The following is a 15,767-nucleotide window of genomic DNA, read 5'->3' as shown; positions in this document are numbered from 1 at the left end:
CTTCATTTCAGTGTCATTTTGACATTAGGGAATTCTGAACTCCTAGGAGTCCCCAGATTCCTCTTAATGTTATATTTTCACTTTAGTAAGTGTGGTGTTTATTTTGATACAATTTAAATTACAAGACCTAAAAGGAATTGACAAGATTAAAAGAAACAGGCTACCAGGGTAATTCTTTTACTTAGCTTCTTTGTTATCTTTTTTATTTAAACATTGGTTTTTGTCTGAAAGTTTGTTTCTGTCCTCTTAATCTTAGGAGTGTGGGTAAGATGGAAATACTTCTAGATAGAGTCATAATTTCCTTCAAAATTTTCATAAATGTACACTACTCTGCCAGATGACAGAAAGCTGTTGACCCTCCCTCATGTTCTTAGATAGCAGTGCATGTTGATAAACAGTGATAAACAGTGTCAATTGATAATGAATAATTATGGACTTTCAAGACATTTGAATGATTTTAAAATTAAACACTAGCTCTGTGTATATAGCTGTAGAAAACAACCTTTAATATCTATAATATTCTGAACTCCTATGTGCCAAACCATGAGCTATTTTGTATTATTATATCCTAATCTCTCTATTTGTAAGTAGTGATTGATAGCTAACAGATAGAAATATGATAAATAACAGGTTAGCCTTGGTGATATTGTGTATTTGCCCATGTTTCCACAGCTAATGAGTAGTAGAGCAGAATTCAAATCCAGATCTCTGTGCTTCCATCCCACCACCATTCTGCTAACTTGTTGGAATCAATGTGGACTATATTTAGTTATATTAAGAAATAAAGAAGGAAAGCATCTCAGTTTCGTCCTAAAGCACTACTATTTTTTGAATGCCCTGGAAACTATTTTTTTAGCTTCTAATTTTTTTTTCCATTTATTGGCAGGCTTTCCCTTTTAAATATAAAGAGAGGCATCCTCTGGAGTATCTGAGACAATATCCTCACCTTAGGTGTAGGACCAATGTTCTGAGTTCTATACTGAGGGTTCGCAGTGAAGCCACAGCTGCTATTCATTCTTTCTTTAAGGTAAGGTGCTTTGCTTCTTGTTCTGTCTTCTGAAAAAGTTGAATAATTGTAACACTGGAGTATTATCCTGAAAGTCTGGTTATTTCTTTACTCTAAGCACCCTTTACTTGAGTGGTACTTTTTTCTTTGGTTGATTTAAACTTCTCTTTATCACTGGTTTTGAGCAATTAGATTATGGTGTGCCTTGACACAGTTTTCTTTATGTTTCTCGTGTTTGGAGTCTATTGAGTTTCTTGGATCTTTTCTTTTTAATTTTCATGAACTTTTTCAGTCATTATTTCTTCAACTACTCTTATATTAGACCATCTGATGATATCTCCATAGCTGACTGATGTTCTTTTTTTTTTTTTTAATTTTTTTTCTCTGTGTGTTTCTTTTGGATAGTTTCTATTGCTATGTCTTCAAGCTTATCTTTTCTTTTACAACGTCTAATTTGTTATTTCTATCCAGTGCATTTTTCATCTCACACATTGTAGGTTCACATCTAGATGTTTTATTTTGCCCCCCCTTTAAAAAATATCTTCCATTTTTCTACTTTATGAACACATACAATGCAGTAAAAATACTGTTTTTTATGTACTTTTTTTCCTAATTCTTAACATATTTATCAGTTATGAGTCAATTTTTATTGATTAATTAATCTCATTATGGGCTATGTTTTCCTGCCACTTTGCATACCTGCTAATCTTTGATGAGATACCAGATATTGTGAATTTTACCTTATCTGGGGCTGGATAGTTATAAAGTTTCTTAAGCTTTGTGCTGTTATGCAGTTAAGTTGCTTGAAAACTGTTTAATCCTTTGGGTCCTGCTTTTAAGTAGGTCTGGAGAAGTGCTCAGTCTAGGACTAATTTTTTCCCACTGTTGAGGCAAAGCCTTCCTGAGTACTCTACCTAGTGCCTTATGAATGATGATTTTTCCAAACTAGCTTGTGAGAACAAGCACTGTTTCCAGCCACATGTGAACACCAGGCACTGTTTCCTCAAATCTTTTTGCATGGTTCTTTCACTGGCATTGAATGGTTTCCTCACACACATGTGCTGATCACTCCTCTACCTAATATTCCAGGTGATCCTCTACACATCTCTGGAATTCTCTGCACAGCTCTCTCCTCTCTGGTACTCTGTCTAATGAACTCTAGCCACTTTGGTCTCCTCAGACTCTCACCTCTGTCTCCTCAACTCAGGGATTCTGCTGGACTCTATTTCCCCCTCTCCCTGCTATGGCCTGGAAAACCTCAAGGTAGTAAGCTAGGCTGCTGGTAGGGTTCACAGTGTTTGTTTCCCATCTCTCAGGGATCGCTGTCCTTTGTCGTCTGATATTCAGCATCTTGAAACCCATTATTTCATGTGGCTTGTTTGTGGGGTTTTTTGCCCTTTTTTTTTTTATTTTTATTGTTTCATGTAGGGTTAATCTGGTCTCTATTTCTCCATCTTGGTCATAGACATTTTATGTATAAAGAGTTACTGGTGTTGATCAAATAGATTGAACTGAGACTAAAGGCATTTTGTCTTATTTAGTTTTGCTTTTCAGTCATTTGTCCCCTCCTGGAAAAGCCACAGTGGAATGTAGTTGGTAAGTTGATGAGGGGAAGGGACTTTCCCCTCATGTGGATAGTAGGGTTCCAAAGGCAAGGAGTGACCCAGCAGATAAAGTTCAGTGTTACCCCATGTGGTTTCGGAACTCTTCCTATGCTGCTTCCCCAGATCCAGCTAATTTGTGGAGATCGTTCAACAGCGTACCCTCCCCTGTAAAAAATGCATGCAGGCCCAGGCCTGTTGCAGCATACCAAGAAAGTTCTTGCTCTTTGAGATGCACCTTCAGAGTTGATTTCTAGTGAAACAGCTAAAGAACATCATGGCTTTAAAGCACATACTATACTTTTGAACAAACAAAGGAAAATAAATCACACTATACAATGTCATTCCATTATAGTTTGAAAGGGTGCATTTACATATGTGCTCATAAACTTTCTTATGCAACGTCCATATGATTTTTCAGTTGTGCTTGAATCACACAAACAAAAAATTTGCTCAGCCCTAAAGATGTTTTCCCCCCCATATGGCTTTAACAGCTGACAAAGTGGACCTGCCTTAATCCTGAAAGTTTTGTAGATATATGGCCACTAGATGGTGGTATTGGCAATCCACTGACCAGTGGACTTTACCTACTTTCTGCATTTCTTTATTACTTGAAGCTTCGGCAAATATGCAAAAATTAAAAAATAAGAGAATAATCTAGAAAATTTTGAAATAAAAAATAAGCAAAATTAAGTAAGATTAAAAACATTTTAAGTGGTTGAAAATAACAAATTTTAGCACTATTGGTGATAGTTATAAAGTAGGTAATTTTGAGTACTATAAATTCACTTTTTATTTGTAAAGCCCTGGAAAATATATTCCTGATACCAAGTTCTATAATTAATGTTACCCTCTCATAGGTGTGACAATTAAGATTACGTTATTTAAAGAAATCACAGGAGTGCTATAGGACATTAAATAATCATTATATATTATCTAATATTTGATACTGTTGTTTTGAGTTGTTACTTTAGGCTCCCTAAAAGATGTTAACAATTAAAATGTAAAATTTTCATAAATTTCAATCTAGAAATGCAGGAAACAAATTTGGGCGATATCTTTTAGTTAGGATACTTTAAACATCTAGTTTTTTTGTTTGTTTTTGGTTTGAGTTTTAAAGTGTTTTGTGTGTAACTTGGTTTGCTCATAATATTGACTCATTTGCTGTGTCCTAAAAATTGGCTCTCTAGAATCCTCAAGGAATGAGTTGTTTAGAAGAACTGAGTTTCTTAAATAACAGGATTATCTCTCCAGGTACCAATTTTTCTAATTTCCAGTGGAAGCTATCCCCAAATGTGTTACACACATCCTGGCTTTCTAAATTGAGCCAATAAAAGAGTTTGCCTTTTCTTGATGAGTCAGGGTTCTTCTTTTGAATATCAGATTTTTCCCTCTTCTGTGTGGCAGTTCCTTCAAAGTCTGTCACAGTGTGGAGCATTCTTTGTTCCTGTGTTAAATGACCCTAGAGTGCTGTGTATTTGAGTTTCAGTGACTGCTTTCTCTGGGTTTTGTCTCCTCTTGCTGTCACTTTTTGTTGCCAGTAGTGTGCCTGTAACTAGCAAGTGCTGTCATGTTTCTTTTTCATTAATTTTGATTAAATAATGATACTTATTTTGAGTGTGCATGAAAGAAAAATATAGTCCATGAATCGTTGAGTGATGTGTATGGGCCGTAGTATGTGATTTTTGTAATTTTCAGATACTCGGTACCTTGTGAAATATCTAGTTCTAAAATGTGTAGCTATCAAAATATTTAGATTTTTAGAAATAGTGGATGGAATCTGAAAAATTGGATGAAAGTGTTTACTTTTATTTTTTGGTCGCTTTTCTGGCCTTCATATCTCTAATTAGAAACCTCTTTGCTGTGGGACTGGTGTCCCACTGGAGGCAGCTACTAACAGTGTGCCTTGCTGTTTATTTCCCTTTTTATCTTTCTACTTCCCTCTCTACTTTCTCTTTTTTGAACTTTGTTCTCTATGCTTTATTATTCTTCCTTTGTATTCTCCTCTATAGCTTTCGGTGGTAATATTATATAGACTTTGATATGATAAGCTTTACTAGCAGCATTAAGGCTTAAACAGTGACACCTTTTGAAAGGTTTAGCATTAGTTGAGTATTAAGAATAATTCCCACCACTTGAGTAATTTTTTTTAAAAAACCTCATGCAGTTATTTTCATATGATTTACAGTGTTGTTTCTTGTGGCAGTTGACCAGTTGTAACTTTGGCAATTATATTTAGCCGTTAAATTTTCTCCTCCCTCTCCCCCTCCCTCTAGCCACCCTCATTTCCTTTGGATTTTTCACTTCCTTTCTTTGTTTACTGCACTCATGATCATAGTTGCCTGCATTCACATGGAATAAATGATTCACGTTCATAATTCTTGGCTCCTAAGAGATAAAAATTTTATGCAGTAATGTTATTATTGATTATATTTCATTCGTTCTCTATAATGTCCTCTGTGTAGCACCTCTAAGCATGTTGCTCCCAGATTAAGTACATATTTGAATACTTTCTGAGACTCCTAATTTAGACCTTGAATATTTAATCAGTCTACACCGTAAGCAGGTTGTTAACTGGATATTTTGTATCTTAGCCAGAATATTTGAATTCAACCATTTTAGGAAGAAGCAAATTTCCGAGGGCCCTGGTAACACATTGAGACATTTTATATTCCACCAGTGACAGAATTTAACAGAAATTAGATGTGTATATATAAATTTATTATATTGATTTCAAGACCAAAATTCTTGTATTAAATACATACTATTCTGCTTTTGCAGCATAAGTCCCCTTTAGCTACCTCCACCTCCAGCCTGCATCTTTATGCTGAATGTAACCTTTTGCCTACATACATAGTCAAAATGAAAGAAGCATAACCTTGAAGTTGCTGGGTTATTTCAATCCTACTAGCAACAGCTTTTGTGGTTCACTAATGGAAATAGTCTCAGACTTTGGAGCGGAAGAATTGCAGTTGGACGCCTCAGTAATGGATGAATTTGCTGCTCAGAATCTTCCTTGAGGGAAAGGAAGTGCACTGCCTGTGCCATGTGCAGTGCACTGTGCAATCCATTTAATGACAGACTTCCTAAAATTCATTTCTACTTTTTTTGCTGTTTATTTCTCCAGTCCCTATTTATCAACCTTAATTTTTCTCCTTTTTTGGTGGTTTGTTACAATCGTGGGTCTCATTCCAAAATAATTGAACTTTACATTGATCACTTTGTATTCCCTGAGCAATGTGGGCAACATCATTATACATTATCCTTGAGCAAGTATGTGTGTGTGTGTGTGTGTGTGTGAAGTTATTACCAGTATTTTAGAAAAGTGGGAAGAAGAAATAGCACCAGAGAAAGAAAAGATCCTGAAAAACCTAGGTTCCAGTCCTGGTTCTGACACTGACAAGTTGTGTGACTTTGGGCAATTCATTAAATCTGTCTAGGCCTTAATCTCCATTATCTTTGAAGTGAGGAGATTGGACTAGATAATGTCTAACTCAGTTCCTGATTTAAAATTCTTTGTACTTCTGTGAATAGTAAAATACTCAGCTTGGTATTTCAATAATTTTCTTTTGAGGAGTTAGGGAGGGATTCGATATGGCATTCTCAGTGCCATTTTAATAGTATAATAAGGTGTATGTTCTTGGAATTGTTTCATCTACAAGTATACTGGAAAAAGTGGCTTTCCTTTTTTCTTCTAGGACAGTGGCTTTGTGCATATTCACACTCCAATAATCACATCCAATGACTGTGAGGGGGCTGGAGAACTTTTTCAAGTTGAGGTAAGTTGTGCTTCCTATTTGGGGGGATATAGTGCTCTGATATTTTTCCTGTGAGGATTTGCTTTAATAAGAATTATGTGGAAACACCATTACCAGAACCTGAAATTTTGTTAATAGTAATCGTTAAAAAAAATACGTAGAAAATTCAAACTTCTCTGATTTCCTGTCCTACCAGCTATAGTATACATTGTGACTAAAAGGAGTAGATTTTTTTTTTGTACTTCTTAATCTCTTCCTCTTTTTCACCTATCTCCTCCACCCTCTCCCATTCAGCAACCATCAAAATGTTCTCTGTATCTATGAGTTTATTTTGTTTTTTTAGATCCCATGTATAAGTGAAATCATACAGTATTTATCTTTCTCTGTCTGACTTATTTCACTTAGCGTAATACTCTCAACGCCGTCCATATTGTTACTGATGGCGAAATTTCATTCATTTTCATGGCTGAGTGATATTCCATTGTGTATATATACCACTTCTTTATCCATTCATCTATTGATAGACACTTAGGTTACTTCCATATCTTAGCTATTGTAAATAATGCTGCAGTGAATATATGGGTGCATATGTCTTTTTGAATTAGTGTTTTGGTTTCTTTGGATAAATACCTGGAAGTGGAATTACTGGGTCCTTCTTTGTCTCTTAGAGCCTTTGTTTTAAAGTCTATTTTGTCTGGTATAAGTATTGATATCTCAGCTTTCTTTTTTTTTTTAATTTCCATTTTCACGAAATATCTTTTTCCATTCCTTTACTTTCACTCTATGTGTGTCTTTTGATATGAAGTGAGTCTCTTTCAGGTGCATGTGGAAAGGACTTCTTATCCATGCAGCCACCCTGTATCTTTTGATTAGAGCATTTAATTCATTTACATTACATTGAAAGTAATCATTGATGGATATGTAGTTTTTACCATTTCATTCATATTTTTTATCTTATTTTTTTCTTCTTAAAGAAGCCCCTCCAGCATTTTCTGTAATACTGGTTTGGTGGTGATGAACTCCCTTAGCTTTTTCTTGTTTGGGAAGATCTTTATCTGTCCGATTTTAAATGATAGCTTTGTTGAGTAGAATAATCTTGGTTGTAGGTGTTTGCTTTTTATCACTTTGAATATTTCATGCCATTCTGTTCTAGACTGCAAAGTTTCATTGAGAAATCAGCTGACAGTCTTATGAAAACTCTCTCTGTAGATAACTAGATGCTTTTCTCTTGCTGCTTTTAAGATTCTCTCTTTGTCTTTAACCTTTGGCATTTTAATTACGCGTGTCTTGGTGTGGGCCTCTTTGGGTTCATGTTGTTTAGGACTCTTTGTGCTTCCTGGGCTTGTATGTCTATTTCTTTCACCAGGTTAGGGAAGTTTTCAGTTGTTATTTTTTCAAATAGGTTCTCAGTTCTTTGCTCTCTCTCTTCTCTTTCTAGTACCCCTATGATGCAATTGTTGTTATGCTTGATGTTTTCTCAGAGGCCCCTTAAACTATCTTCATATTAAAAAAAATGTTTTTTCCTTTTCACTGTTCCGGTTGGTTGTTTTCCACTACCTTATCTTCCAAATCCTTTGATCCTTTGCTTCATGTCATCTGCTCTTTATTCCCTCGAATATATTCTTCATTGCAGTCACTGTATTCTTCATTTCTGAATGGTTCTTGTTTATGGTTTCTGTTTCTTTGTTGAAGTTCTCACTGAGTTTATTTATTCCTCCCCTAAGTTCCTTGAGCATCCTATAACCAATGTTTTGAATTCTGTATCTGATAGATTGCTCGTCTCCATTTCACTTAATTCTTTTTCTGGTGTTTTACCCCATATTTTCATTTGGGACATATTTCTTTGTCTCATTTTTGCTGACTCCCTATGTTGGTTTCTATATGTTAGGTACATATACTATGTCTCCCAGTCTTAACAGAGTGGCCTTATGTATAGGTGTCCTTTTAGGCCCAGTAGCACAATCTCTATGTTCACCTGAACTGGGTGCTACGAAGGTGTTCCCTGTGTGGGTCTGTGTGCCTTCCTATTGTAGTTGGGCCTCAATTGCTAGTGAGTGGGATTGATCCTCAGGCTGACTGGCTCTGCAGGATAGCCATGACTGTAGAAGACAAGCTGCTGCGTAGGGGCTAACCCCACATAATGGGAGTCGCTTTCCTGGGCTCTGGTGCCATCCAGGTCTGCCTTTGGGGTGTGTTGTTTATGGAGCTGATTGGATGGTTCGCTGGTGTGGCTGAACTCGGCCACTGGGTGTGTTGGTTCCAAAGCCTCTTGGGAGAAGCTTCGAGTTAGTGTTTGTTTGTGCCCGGTCTGGGACTGCCTGATGGGAGCTACTAATTGGTCTGCACCTTGTTGCTGTTTTTGCTGGGCTTGAAGGCACTTGGGAGAGGCTGTGCTGTGAACCAAGTCTAGCTGTTACTATCACCGGCCTTGGGACCTTTTCCTGGACACCACGATGTGACTGAGTACAGCTGGCACATGTGCCATTCTTATGACTGCTTAGTTGAAGCTATGTTCCAAGCCCACACGGACCACAGCTTATGCCAGGCTTGGAGTCAGCTAATGGGATTTACAATGCAAGTTAAGAGCAGTCACCCCTTGTGCTGTGCTTGGGGCCACTTAGCAAGAGGTACAGGACATGCTGAGGCCAGCCACTGCTTGTTTGGGGTTGTGAACCTATGAGAGATTCTAGAAAATTCTGCAGCATGAACCAAAGCAGGCTGCTTCTGTTGAAAAGCCACTAGAAATTGTTCAGTCAGGGCACACGAGTTGGGTGGAGTAGGGTCTTGGAATCACCAGGGCAGGAGAATGGTGTTAGCTAGGTTAATGAAGAGCTTAGATTTGGCATCCGCTTATGCCTTACATCTGGGTGAGGGGAGAATGCAACAAAAGAGCAATGGCGTCTCCCCAGAGAGAGCTGCCCTGACCCCTGCCCTTCCAGCCCTCACTCTGAAAATAATAAATTCATTTCCTTCCCATTTGTCCCTGGTGCTTTTTGAGCTGCCGCCCCTGCATTGGAGCCCAGAGTGAGTGAGTTTGTGAGTCAGCAAGTTCAAGTGCGGCTCCTCAAGAGTTATGCCTGGGACTCTAGTAGCCCTCTGTCTCACTTGGATACAGTCTCCACTGAGGATTTTTTATAATTTAGTTGTAATTTTGATGTAGTCATGGGAGGAAGCAGGCACAGCATTTACATACTCCACCATCTTGACCAGAAGTCCCCTTCACATTTTGATTCTTGATGATGTTTTCTCTTTATATTATTGAACAAAGTATTCATTGGAAGAAATTGTCCTCACATGTTGAAGTCATTGTTAAAAACAATCAAATGCTGTCTTTCTTCATACATAGTTTGAAGAAATCTTGATGATAGCCTTCTGCAAAAAGTGAAATAAAAATGCTTTGTTAAACATTTAAAATGGAGTGTTAGCATATGCATATATGAGTTCAAAGAAGGCAGCAAATGATAAAATTACAATACAGTCATCCCTTTGTATCTGCGGATTCTACATCCACAGATTCAACCAACTACAGATCAAAAATATTCAGAAAAAAAAGTTACAATGTGGCTGATGTGTACTGTGTAGTTAGGTCTACGATGATTGCATCTGAACTGAATATGTACAGACTTATCTCTCATCATTATTCCCTAAAAGATGTAGTATGACAACTATTTACATAGTATTTACATTGTATTAGGTACTATATGTAATCTAGAGATGATTTAAAGTATGAGATAATGCATATAGAGTATATGCAAATACTACACCATTTTATACAAGGGAGTTAAACATCTGCAGATTTTAATAACTGGGGGTCCTGGAACCTGTGGATACTGAGAGACAACTGTGTATAAATTGTAAAACTACATTGTTTACTTTCTATTTGCACCTAAGAACCTTCTGAATGTTGAAGTGAAGAAGAATCACCTACCTTACATACATTTTATAATCACTATACTAAACCACTGAATATTAAAAAGTAAATGACAGGGAAGAGAAGGCATAAATTAAAGACATTTTTACAAATAAGGGAATTATTAAAGAGACCCAAATTAAACAAATAAAAAACAGTAACAAACTTAAAAAATAATAAATTAAGAGATAACTGCTTTGCTACCAACAAAGTCCCATAAATAAGACTGAATGATTACAGTATGTGCACTGTGGCCTCTAAACAACACAGGGCAAGTTACCAGATAAATATAAATATTTAGGACGGGAAAAAATATATTTCTGAAGCTAAACAAATGAGAACTATTCTATGTTCACAGTATTTCAAGGCCAGGTTGAGGAATTTTATAGTGGAATTAGAGGTGCCTATAAAGAGTACCAGAAAGAGATGCTCTCAAATTCATTGATCCTAAGCTCCTGCAGCCATGGTCTATATCAGGTTTCAGCAGAGTGTGGCTTTTGCGCTATGACCCACTGTCTTTGTTGCTTTCAGAGATTCAGCTCCTAAGACTTGTCTTTTGCACCTGCCAACCCTCTATTTTTTAAAAGCAGTGCTCCTGCTTATTTCCACCTCACACACCTCTGTACTTCCAAGCTTCATTGTGTTAATTTCCTCCTGACTACATGAAGCGGCATAGGGGTTTGAATTTCAGCACCCCATTGTTAGGGGGAAGTAGAGTTTCATATTTAAATTCTTGTTTCTCTTAATAGTGCTCTTTTTTGCTCTTACAACAATGAAGTTTCAGTAACTATTTAAAGATAAAGATGCTTAGTATACACTCCAGTTTGAGGACAGCAGTTAAGAGGCCACCTTGAAATTCACAGTAAGAACATGCACTTCTAAAACACTGTTGAGAAGTGAATGCATGTCCCCATTATTTTAGGTTTTTCCCCTCATTTCCATTTCCTACTTTAAGACTGGATATTTATTTGTTCTGGTATAATGACTACTGAAAATATATGTAGAAAATTGCATTTAAGACATTCATTCGCTATTCAGCAGACATTTGGTATCCTCTGTATTCAAGATGCTGTGCTAAATGTTATGAGAGAGATGAAGATATAGCTGAGGTTCTGGCCTGTAAAGCTGGTGAGCTGGCAGGGGTTGATAGGAGCATGCTTTTTATTCACTCTTGATGTTACTTATCCTGCAATATTCCTTGATTGTACGTACACAGTTTCTGTTTTAAGGCCCTAGCTGAGTCCCCACAATTGTTTGGTTTTTACGATTCTGGAGTAACTAGTTTGTCTCTCAGGAAATAAAAAGGATTGAAGGAAGAATTAGAGATTGTGGTAAAATCTAGACATTGATGGGAAATAAAGTGAAACTGCTTTATGTATATATTTGAGGTTATAGTGTTACCAATTGTAAGTGGTATGGAATCTAGAAGAAAATTAGTGAGGTCAGTGAGGATTGACTTTGTTAGAAAACTCTTCAAAATGAATGTGACTTGACTGTACCCTAGTGAGAATATTCTAGGTAGGAAACAATGTGAATAGAGTCAAGCAATTAAAATGAGGGATTTTCACTGGATTTTGGATGGAGAGATTAGAAGACTCATATAAAGTGAATCATAGAAGATAAAATTGGACAGCTATAGAAATGAGGAGATAGAGCAGGTTTTTAAAAATCTTTATGAAGATATATTTGACATACCATAAAATTCACTCAAGTGTGTATTCCCATGGTTTTTAGTATATTCATAGGGTTGTGCGGCCATCACCACAGTCTAATTTTAGAGCATTTTCATCCCCCTAAATGAAACCTGGTCCCCATTAGCAGTCCCTTCCCATTCCCTCCCCTAGCTGTAGGTAACCTAAAACTACTTTCTATAGATTTACCTCTTATGGAGCATTTTATATAAATGGAATCATACAACATATGGTCTTTTGTGTCTGGTTTCTGTCACTTAGCACTAAATTTTTGAGGTTCATCCATGTTGTAACATATATCAGTACTTCATTACTTTTTATATCCAACTAGTATTCTATTGTATAGATATACAACATTTGTTTATCCATTTAGCAGTTGATAGATATTTGGATTATTTCCACCTTTTGACTTTTATGAATAATGCTACTATGAACATTTGTGAAAACATTTGGATGAGCATATGATTTCATTTCTCTTGGGTGGAATTGCTGGATCATATGGTAACTCTGTTTTGAGAAACTGCCAAACCATTTTCCAAAGTGGCTGCACTGTTTTACATTCTCATCAGCCATGTATGAAGCTTTTAATTTCTCCACATCACTGCCAACACTTATCATTGCCTTTTTTTATTATAGCCATACCAGAATGTGTGAAGTGGTATCTAATTGTGGGTTTTCTTTTTGACTTTTGCTTTCAAATATTTATAATTTATATGTAAATGTATAATTCACATTTAAGATTTTAATTATAATTTTGCCATGCCAAAGTGTGATAAATGGTTATACATTATGAAATTAGATTAAGAAAATCTAAGAGTTATACTTCATGTAATAGGAGCACTAGAATCTATTCTAGTACTAGAATTCATTCACTTAAAGTGAAGAAAGAACTGAAAGTGTAAGCCTATTAAATGGAACTCAGAAAGACATGTATATTTTATATCTGAATCTCATACTGTGGAGAATATCATTCTAAGATTTTCTTACTGAATCTCATCCTACGTTCTGAAGTTTGGCATTAGATTGGTTTGCTTTTTTCATTATTTTGATTTTATATATATATATATATAATTTACTATTTTAAGCATTTTTAAATGTACAGTTGAATACTATTACTTATATTCACAATGTTCTGTAAGCATTATCACTATTTCTATAACTTTTTCATCACTCCAGCAGAAACTCTATCGCAGCAACTCTCCATTCCCCTTACCCCACAGCCCATAGTAACCTTAAATCTACTCTTTGTTTCTATGGGTTTTTCTATATAGATATTTCATATAAATGCATTTATACAGTATGTGGCTTTTCATGTCTGGCTTCTGTTGTAGCCTGTAGCAGAATCACATTTCTTTTTAATACTGAATAATAGTTCATTGTATGGATATACCACATTTTGTCTAACCATTCTTTTATTGATGGACATTGGACTATTTCGACCTTTGGCTCTTGTGAATAATGTTATGAACATTTGTGTACAAGTTTTTGTTTGAACACCTGTTTTCAGTTCTTTCGAGTATATATTTCGAAGTGGAATTGCTGGGCCATGTGGTCATTCTATGTTTAATTTATTGAGGAACTGCCAAATTATTTTCCACAGTGATTGAACCAATATTACATTCCCACCAGCAATGTGTGAAGGTTCCACTTGTACCACGTCCTCTCCACTGCATGTTTTGTTCAGTTTCTTTGATTATAGCCTTCCTAATGGAGGTGAAGTGGTATCTCATTGTAGTTTTGATTTGCACTTCCCCAATGACGAAGGATGTTGAGCATCTTTCTGTATGCCTGTTGCCATGTCTATTTAAGTCCTTTGCCCATTTTTAATTGGGTTATTTGTCTTTTTATTGTTGAGTTATAGGAGTTCTTTATTCTAGATAGGAGCCTATCCTTCTTCCTCCCTCCCAGCAGTGTGAAGCCTCTGATGTTGCCCCTCAGGGAGCACAGCCTTGGGTATGCCCACAATCACCCAGAGATGGCATTGTTTCTGGCACAGCTCTCCTTCCTTGGCTGTCTCTTTCCCAGACCACACTCATCTCTTAAACTTCACTGATTGCAGGCTAATTGCTCTATTGTTTTCAACAGTGTTTAGGGGCATAAATTGCTTCACAGATTGATCTGATCAAATTCAGTCTCCTTTAAAGGTATACTTCCCAAGGTCAGTGTTTAAAATTTATTCTGTTCCAGAAAATCTCTTCCCAGCTGTCTTTTCCATTTTTTCTCCTGCAAACCAGCAGGTCTGCAGTTTAGCCCTTACCTCCAATGAATTTGCCAGTCTCCTCCAAATTGCCTTACATCACAGACAGTTTAGGAGAGCACCCTTACTTTTGAACAACTCCACTCTGTTGCAAATGATTTCAGTTCCTTTGGGGAGAGATTGGAAAGTCTGTTTTATGGCCTGTTTCTTCCCTGAGGTAGAATCTCTGAAAGAAGGCTCTAGTGCTGAAGGCAGGGACAATGAATGCTTCTCTTTAAGTGACATCCTGATTTAGGAGCTGAGTGCTCTCTCAACTGAGCAAGTGCTGCAGCCTCAGGTCACCTGGCTTGCCTCTCCCACCATGGAACCCCATCCCATGAACCAGGGCACTAGGGTCAGGGCCTGTTATTTTCAGCAATGCTTCACCCAAGGCAGAGCCTCCATTCCTCTAGCAGGGACTGGGCAGAAGAAGGGAGCCCCTATCTTAGCTGCACTTGCCCAGAACTTAGCTGCAGCAACAAGTACCTGTGGGCAACATGAAAAATGCTGGCATTCTGCACCTCCTGCTAAGATAGTTTCGGGGGTGGGGGGCAGGTGGGAAGGGTGGTCAAGAGAGCCCTGTGTCCTTGGCTATATCAGTCTGGAGTGGAGTTTCTGTTATGCTGAGGTGTTAAGGGGTGAGGGAGGGAATGGGTTGTCATTCAGATACCACCACCGTTCCTTGTCCTTACCAATTTTAGTATATTTTCTTAAATAGATGTTTCTTCATCTATTTAAGACCATTTCCAGAGACTTTATATGGCTGGAGTGGGGGTAGGGGTTGGTTGGTTGGTTTTTTATTTTATTACTTTCGCCAGTTTCTCTGAGGAGCGTGTCTGCAAAACTCCCAAAATTGTCATGCCAAAAGTGAGGGTAAAAAAAAAAAGGCTAGTTACTTTGGACTACTTTTTACCACCATGATCCTCAATTTCCTCACTTGCAAGATGTGAATAAACACTATACTTATAGGTTGTAAGGATTTAAGTGAAATAACATATGTGAAAAGCTAAAATTACTATTCAAAAATAAGGAAAACTTAATATGCACGAGGAGGCTGATGTAAACACCAAAAGTCTTTTCCAAACTGTTATGCATTCTAGAAATGGTAACAAGAAGTTATTGGACCTCTGGAATTTTGATGCTTGTAAATTTTTATGGTTAAGTTATTTATGGCATACATAATTTTGGTTCTGCTTAATGTTTTCACTTTTTAATACTCTCACCTGTTTTGTTTTGTTTTTTTAAGTTTTTTAGATGGTTTGAGGGCTATTCCAAGTTAGATCTCTTCTCCAAACAACTCTTTTTCAGCTGACGTTAACCTTTTCTTTCTTCCAGCTCCTGTTATACTTGTGTTCCATTTCTGTACCCTGTTTTAACATTTGGTTATTCTTTAATGGTTTTTTAACATCAATTTTGTTTCTTCTTCTAGATTGTAAGCTACTCACAGGGAAGAACTGTAAGCTCCTAGATTGTAAACTCCTCCACACTCTCTGACAGAGGTGGAATGTTTGGATACCTGTTGATTATTATTTTCCGGGGGCACTTTTAGTTTTGTAGAACTTACA

The 15,767-nt window shown here is 36.8% G+C and overlaps 1 protein-coding gene across 3 annotated transcripts in view; it reads left to right on the top strand.

The window, feature by feature from the left end:
* NARS2 (asparaginyl-tRNA synthetase 2, mitochondrial) overlaps window positions 1–15,767 on the top strand; it is a 102,453-nt gene that overhangs the window by 5,093 nt on the left and 81,593 nt on the right. For 2 of the 3 annotated variants that reach the window (XM_006926654.2, XM_025042696.1), the window contains exons 4-5: window positions 887–1,027; window positions 6,306–6,386. In XM_006926654.2, coding sequence (XP_006926716.1) covers window positions 887–1,027; window positions 6,306–6,386 — 222 coding nt within the window. Of the gene's footprint in view, window positions 1–886; window positions 1,028–6,305; window positions 6,387–15,767 lie in introns of those variants that run through there. The other variant, XM_025042695.1, reaches the window with a different exon arrangement.

Source organism: Pteropus alecto, unplaced genomic scaffold (genome assembly GCF_000325575.1).
Source record: "Pteropus alecto unplaced genomic scaffold, ASM32557v1 scaffold7, whole genome shotgun sequence".
In the NCBI taxonomy this organism is placed as follows: domain Eukaryota; kingdom Metazoa; phylum Chordata; class Mammalia; order Chiroptera; family Pteropodidae; genus Pteropus; species Pteropus alecto.
The sequence above is the reverse complement of the archived record's forward strand: the minus strand, read 5'-3'. Positions and strand labels throughout refer to the sequence as shown.